Source organism: Myotis davidii, unplaced genomic scaffold (genome assembly GCF_000327345.1).
Source record: "Myotis davidii unplaced genomic scaffold, ASM32734v1 scaffold169, whole genome shotgun sequence".
Classification (NCBI taxonomy): domain Eukaryota; kingdom Metazoa; phylum Chordata; class Mammalia; order Chiroptera; family Vespertilionidae; genus Myotis; species Myotis davidii.
The window spans coordinates 835,306-843,052 of NW_006383005.1; the positions used below are offsets into that span (position 1 = coordinate 835,306).

Sequence of the window (7,747 nt, forward strand, 5' to 3'; positions counted from 1 at the left end):
TGCTGCAAGTCCCCGCTGCCCAGGCCGGACGCCTCGGCCAGAGGCGTTAGGCCTGGACAGGGGCAGAGCCTGCAACTGGGGGGAGCTGGGGGTGCCCTGCCCAGGCCTAATGCCTCTCGTAAATAATAAAATGTTACTCTCCTTGCAGTCTTCTTTCCTATACTCTGCTATGTATGCATGGCTGTATGGTGGGCACAGAGAACAGATGACTCAGACCAAGTCCCTTCATACTTAGGGCTAAAATTCCCTTCCTTTATACCCAGGCTGGGTCGTTCCTCACAGTAAGGGAGTAAAAGGTATGGGGCAAAGTCAGAAGGCTGCGCAAGATCATAAGGCCTGCAGTTTGCTAAGGACATGATGGAGGCGAGGGGAGGTGGCTTTCCAGATGTGGACTGCCCTCCTCAGGGGGCTCTGCCTTCCTGCTCTCCTTTCTATCCATCATCCTTATTTTCAGCATTCAACTGTCAAATGTTGCCAATGCTGATAGATAATGGAGTTCAATGGGTGAAAGGTAATTTATCTGCTATCTACATTACACTGCACTGTTTCCTAAACCCGTTTGAGAACTCACTAACTCATCAAATCCACACCACTCCCTGTTGAGGGGCAGGGCAAGGATCATGCTCCTGTGATAGCTGAATAAATGGGCTCCCAGAGAGGGCCAGTCACTGGCACAAAGTCACCCATCATACCGGTGGCAAGCTCTAGGACAGTGATGGCGAACCTTTTGAGCTCGGCGTGTCAGCATTTTGAAAAACCCTAACTTAACTCTGGTGCCGTGTCACATATAGAAATTTTTTGATATTTGCAACCATAGTAAAACAAAGATGTATATTTTTGATATTTATTTTATATATTTAAATGCCATTTAACAAAGAAAAATCAACCAAAAAAATGAGTTCGTGTGTCACCTCTGATACGCGTTGTCATAGGTTCGCCATCACTGCTCTAGGACAAGGATCTTGGACTCCTGACTCCTCCTAGTCCAGTCCTTTCTCCATTTGATCCCAATGTCTCTCCTGTTGATATATCCTTTAGGTCAGTGGTTCTCAACCTGTGGGTCGCGACCCCTTTGGGGGGTGAATGACCCTTTCACAGGGGTCGCCTAAGACCATCCGAAACCACATATATAATTACATATTGTTTTTGTGATTAATCACTATGCTTTATGTTCAATTTGTAACAATGAAAATACATCCTGCATATCAGATATTTACATTACGATTCATAACAGTAGCAAAATTAGTTATGAAGTAGCAACGAAAATAATTTTATGGTTGGGGGTCACCACAACATGAAGAACTGTATTAAAGGGTCGCGGCATTAGGCAGGTTGAGAACCACTGCTTTAGATAATAGTTGATTGAACTTCAGTAGACTGAATTAAAAGTTAATCTCTCATGGTTGTTGTGCTGCTCCACATCATGACTAACAGATTGTAGTACTAATTAACCAAATCTTCTGTAAAAATGTGTATCTTCTTTCTATATATAGCCAACTCAAACTAGCTTAAGAAATGAACATTAAATAATGGTTGGGGTTTATAGTTTCCTATACGCGGGAGGACCCCAGTGGATATCATAAGGGCTGTTTCTGCCTGGCTCCATTCTTTCAGGCTTCTGCTGCACACAAGCATCTCTGCCACCGAGGACAAGGTGGCTGTCTCTGCTTCCAGGTCTCCGACCTCCCAGTTTAATGCGCCCTTGGAGAGAGCTTGTCTGAAACGGCATTCTCTTTCCTTTGGATCTGCTATTACTAAACCCCCGGGAGAGTAGAGGGGGAAATCTGGTAAAGACACCAAAACTCTAAAGAGTTTAAAAGCTAAAAGTCCTGAAAGGCGTAAGGATAATAAGGAACAGAGTTAACTCCATAGCATCAACTCTTGCGGCTCCATTTTGATGTAAGCTCGTGTTTTATAAGCATTGGATGTATTTATGTTTTATCTACTATGTAGAGTGTTTGAATTGTTCAAAAGGATCAGCTATACTAAATTTGTAACTGGTATTTATGTTCAAGGCAGTTTAATCAAATGTTATTGTTTAAATACACAAGAGATTATCAATGTTACATTGAATGTGAGTTTAGTAAATGGAGCACTAAAATTTACGTAGAGGTGCATATTCCTCTCAAACCCAGAGGTCTCTCAAACATTAAGCAATCTAACAAAACACACAAAAAAGATCATTGGATTTTAAAATATGATTCTAGAATTATTGTAAAACTATTTTTAGAGGCAAATTCGCAGTTCTCTCAACTTCATTCTTTCATCAATATATGACTCTCAGTGGTACCACAAAAGATATGTCTACTTGAAACTTTTTCAATAGTCAATTTGTGTGTGTGTGTGTGTGTGTGTTTTTAAAGGCAGCTGACCTAGTGACAGGACTGGAGTAGTTATGCTGAAATGAGGCGGAATCAGTAGTGCCTTAAGCACCCCAATGTAACAAAGAGAAAGTCAAGCAAAAAGCTATCACCCCACTTCACTGAGGCAGATACCTGTGGCCTCTCCAACTGCACTTTGAGAGTAATCTCAAGGTATCTTCGAAAAAAGAAATTAGACGTGGGCTGACAGCACCGAGGCTGGTGCCAGAGAGGGACTCTGGGCACCCAGGCGCCTCCACTTACAGCTAATGTGTCATCAAACCAGCCATGGCGCCCTCTGCCCTGCTGCCCTCAGTTGCTAACTATGTTCAAGTAACAGTATGTAAAAGGGCAAAGGATTATTATGATAATGTTTTCTGAAAGTTTTCTTATGAAAAGCAAGAAAATGCCTCGAATCCAAAAAAAAATAAAAAGCTGGGTATAAACTAGATGTATTAGAATGATTATGATCTCAGTTTCCTTAACAATAACAAAACCAGTAGTCGCCGGAATTATGCTTTTTATTCATCTTCCTTGTTTCAAAGAGTCATGGTGGTTTTCATAGTACAGAAAGCATTTGTGGCTCCCAGTATCACAGAACCAAGACAGGCGTGGAATATGCTGAGCCCCGGCATCTCCCTCTGAGTCCTGGAGGAGCGGTAGCTATAGAAAATCCAATTAGGTGGGGGGAGCGGGTTACCAGTGAAATGAGAACCCCAAATCAAGGCTTTGCTTTGGGCTTGGGCCATGATCCTTGGGATATCCAGGCAGCCAGAGAAAAGCTCATTCCCAGGAAATCCTGTGACTGACGTGGAAGCAGCCAGCACAGGGGAGACTCAGGTAGGGTGAGTGTTCAGCCCCTTTAGAGTGCTGTGAACCCAGAGGGATGCGACATGCTCCCTGAGGGAACTCACCCTCCCCTTCTCAGTTAGCTTCCAAGGCCAAGGGTCTTTAGCTCCTTTATTAATTCAGCATAGCTTCTCTGTTGTCTATTCTGCACCAGGCCCTGTGTTGGGTGCAGAGCACAGAGAGGACTTAGAGTCCTCAACAGGGAAATCAAAATATAGTAGAAAAAGCATTTGTTCTAGCACATGATATAACAAGGCATTGTGATTCAAAGTAAAGAGGATATAGTGAGGCATCAGACTTCACCCACAAGGAGGTCACAGCCTAGCAGAGGCCTAGAGGGCACAGCAGACAATAACACAGGGCTCAGACTGTGCACCGTGGCAGCACAGGACACGACACCTACTGAATAACGCAATGGGAAAAATTCACGGCCTCCTGAGGAAGCCTGAGCAATTTCATCTGGTCCAAGTGGAAGTACTGAATCCCACTGTCCTGGGGCAGAGGCTGTGCAGCCTCAGGGTGGCCTCTGTGGGTCCCTCGGGCTACCCCACAGGCAGGCTGCAAGGTCTCTTCCCTATGGCTGTAGTTACACGATACCCTGTGGATATCTGCCGGGAGACTGGTGACCAGGTAACAAGGGCCAAATAACAAAGGCCTGAGGTAAACATTAGGAGCCTAGGAGTGAGGAACCAAGAGTTAGGGAGCATTGAGCAGGACCAGCAGATTGAACGAGGGCACATACCAGCAGGAGGCCACTCACTACCAGCGCATTCTTGCACTTCCCATGGGGGGCCACCTTTGCTAGATGGATACTTACTAAGGGTTCAAGGACAGGATGGGGCATCTGGGAGCAAAGGACCACAACCTATGCAGTCCTTTCTTCATGTCTCTATATCAGTGGCCTTCAGTCTTTCCTCTTTTCTTCACAGCTGCGATCACCTGCCCTATCTTTTCATTCTACCGACCTGAAAGTGGCTGAAGTGGGCTTAGTTAGGATACCAGCATCACGGTGTCGGTCCTAGGGCCCTGAAGACCTGGGTAGCTGGCACAGAGTGCCTATGGTGGTTTTTGTTCATTAAGTAGAGCCAGCTTAAAATTACAGGGCTGGGAGGAATTTCCTGTGCAGCAGGAAAATTGAACGAGGGTACATACCATCAGGTATGTACAAAGGTGTCTGTTCCCACTAGTTTCAGGGAACAGCGCCAGCCAGTTATCATTTCTTCTTCACAGCACTACCACCTACACCATCTCTCCAGCTTAGGCCTCATGTCTGTCCCTTCTATCTCCAAGTGCCAGGACTTCTACCTGCTATTCTTTTTCTTCACAGCTGCCATCACCCATCTGTTCCTCTCACTAATCCTCATTCTGGACTATGCCTGTCCCCAAACCTCTTTTCTTGCTATTCCCAAAATGTGTACATAGGCCCTTTGCCTATTAAGGAAATTCATTGCCTATTAAGGGAATTTCTCTCTAAGGAGAAGTAAACACGAGGCAAAGGGGAAGGAGAAAGGGCAGGGCAATTTAGAGCTGGGTAAGTCTTTAGGAGTACTCATACTGGACATCTGCGGTTCACACTGGCATGTGACTGACGTCCCTCCCTTCTTGGATAGTCCCAAAGAAGTCCTGATACTCTCACTCTCTCCACCCTTTAGCCCTGCTGTGGAGCTTAGCCATCTTGCCTATTTCTATCCATTTAGAGTGCAGTGCTCTGGAAAGCTTTGCTGAACAAGAACTCAGGAGGGGGATGCCCTTTCAATCCTCCCCCTACACCACCACTCTGTCCACCTCACCCCACCTGCCTCCACGTGCCAACCTGACAATGGGCTTGACAGTGGCCTTCACATAAAGAAGTAGAGATAAGTAGTCATTATTTCATCCTACATGCCAGGCTAATTGTAGCCTTTAATAGGCAATGAGGAGCCACAAATTATTTTCAACCAGGAAATGGCAACAGAAAACACCTTACATTATTATGCACAGGCACTCAAGAATTTGCTACATAAATGTATAAATGAGTGAATGATCATAGCTGACTACTGAGAAGATAATGACGAATGTATGACAGGCCACCCTAAGACATTGGCTTAAGCTACATGCTGAAGTAGGTGAAGTTAATCCCTACGTTCCTCCCATAGGACTCCTCCCCCATCTGACAGGTGCATACTAGGCTATGCTCTACCACTAAGACTTGCTCTCTGGGCCATTACTTAGCGCCATATATACAGCGTAGGACAAAGTTCTGAGTACATGAAACACAGTTTATTCTTGTACTATTATTTATTAATTATTGTATTATTTTCCATATCAACAACTGTAAATCTACCTTTGTCCCACCCTGTATATACCTGCTCTACCGATTTAAGAGGGACAAAAAAGAAATCTCTCATGATAGAATTTCCCTCAAAGTAACAGGCTATGGGGGAAACAACCTAAAATAAGAGCAACCAATCTGGTATCATCTGAGAGACCCAGTATTAGTTCAGCCCCAAAACTATTAGACAAGGGTCATCTCACTTCGCAAACAGTGATTTCCGTAGGTCCAAGCAGCCAGACCCCGCGGTGTGGAGGGTCCAAGACCTTCCTAAGGGTGAAGAGTGTCTCCACTGGCAAATAGAGTGGCTGGGCCCGGACAACAGTCTAAGAAAAACAAACTTGGGGGAAACCTAGCAGCCCGGACAAGCCCTGGGGCAGATGACTCCAGGCACAATGAAGATGCAACTAGAGATGATGAGCTTCAGTTATGCAACTTAGAGCCCAACATCTACTAACTATCCCACCAACTGCATTTTTTAAAAAATTTTCTCCCTCTTCTAGCCTCATAAACTGTGAGCTCCTTGAGGGCAGAGACTGTGGGAAGTTTTTTCCAATGTTTTAAAGCTGTAAGTCATGTCTTTTTCTCATCAGGAACCATCCTAATAAATGAACTTCAGGTTACCTTTCATAGAAATAATGCCATCAGAAACAATATGGACTGGCATTGAGCCTCTCATTCTCTCCCTGGGAAATAATGCTTTTTGGATGCATAAGGGCAGGTTGTGCAGAGTTGCAAAGCTAAAGAAGGGAGGTGGCCCCATGTTTCTGTTTCGCCCAACTCCTCTTGGACGAGAGCCTATAGAGCTCATCTATTACTGAACAAATCATCCCGATCCTTCTTCATGACATGACATCTGCTTGGAACCTCAGTCATTGGAAAAGACGAGTCCTATGATTTCCATTTTGATACCAGAGTCCTATGTGCAGCCAGGACTTGCTGATCATGCAGCAAGCAGGCCCTCTGCCTTCCCTGGGGATAGGAAGAAGAGAAATCACAGACCAATCCTCTCATTTTACAGATGGAGACCTGAGGCCCAGAGAGTTCAAGGTCCCAGAGCCAGCATGGCAGACCCAAGATCATATCATGGTCTCCCCATTCACACAGTTCAGTGCTACTTTGGCTATAGTAGCTCTGGCAAATTTTTCATTTTATCTTTGAGAGGTGAAAAAAGTATGGAGCAGAATATTGCATTTTGGGATTCCCTGTAGGCTTCCGTAAGCTCTGCTATCCTGGCCTCCATGATCCTGGCTATGGTTGCCTTCTAATGGTTTCCCTTCTATGGAAAGTTGGATCCTAAGCCAGTTAGTTTTGAATTGGGTCAGAGTTCCTACCAGGGCTGGTGTAGTCACCTTGCACATGGCCCAGGATCTCTTGGTCTGTGAACAAGCGGAAGGCAATCTGCTCACACTCCCGCCTGATCCCACACTCAAACAAACATGCAAACAGGCCCTCCTCCACAGCAGCCAAATCGGAGTAGCCACAGGGCCCGCAGTGCAGGATCCATGGGGAGGACCAGCAGGCAGCCTCCAAGGGGGTCCGGTTGAGGTAGATGCCTAGGTTAACCCTCCGTTTCTTACTGGTTGGGTGTGAGTACAAGAGCCATGATTCTGACAGTGTTCCAGCTTCCTGCTCTGGCCTCACAGAACTGCCCAGCAGAGGGCTCCGCTGAACGGTAGGAGCATCTTTGCCATTAGGGTCCTGGCATTCATTTGGAATCTCCAGGGGCCGGAAACTCACCACACTGCCTTGGCAGCCACGCGGGGGCTCACAGAGCTGTTGGCTCAGGGCTGGTCTCTGAAAACATTCACCATGGTCAGTGCTCAGAGCCTCTGCCCGGCATCTGTTTGGTGTTCGGGCACTGCAATACAGCACAGGATGGCCGGCCTTCCCAGTCACCTCTGCCACTTCGCACTCCACTGTCACCATGGGCTTAATGAGCCTGCCATGGTGCCATGTGGTCCCTAGGTCATCACTGTAGATCATCAGGGAATGAGGCCTGGCTTTACATGGTAGCCGGAAGCAAAAGAGCCAGTAAGGGATGTAGTAGGTGTATGCAGGGATGATGAGCCTCCCAGACTGCAGCTGGATGCCATGACCTGGGCCCACAGCAAATGTGGCCCAACGCTTCACTTCTGGGCCAATGACCTCCTCAGTCAGGTCCCTCACGTTGCTCCATGAATAGCCAGAATCTCGACTGCAGATGAAGCAGAGGCGAGCAGCATTC

The 7,747-nt window shown here is 46.3% G+C and overlaps 1 protein-coding gene across 1 annotated transcript in view; it reads right to left on the reverse strand.

Moving 5' to 3' along the window:
• Nucleotides 1-2,863: 2,863 nt before the first annotated feature.
• The window catches only part of NEU3 (neuraminidase 3 (membrane sialidase)), a 21,446-nt gene continuing 16,562 nt past the window's right edge, over nucleotides 2,864-7,747 (reverse strand). The window contains 1 exon segment of the mRNA XM_006777921.2: nucleotides 2,864-7,747. This exon segment is cut by the window's right edge and continues 30 nt beyond it. Coding sequence (XP_006777984.1) covers nucleotides 6,826-7,747 — 922 coding nt within the window. The 3' untranslated portion in view covers nucleotides 2,864-6,825.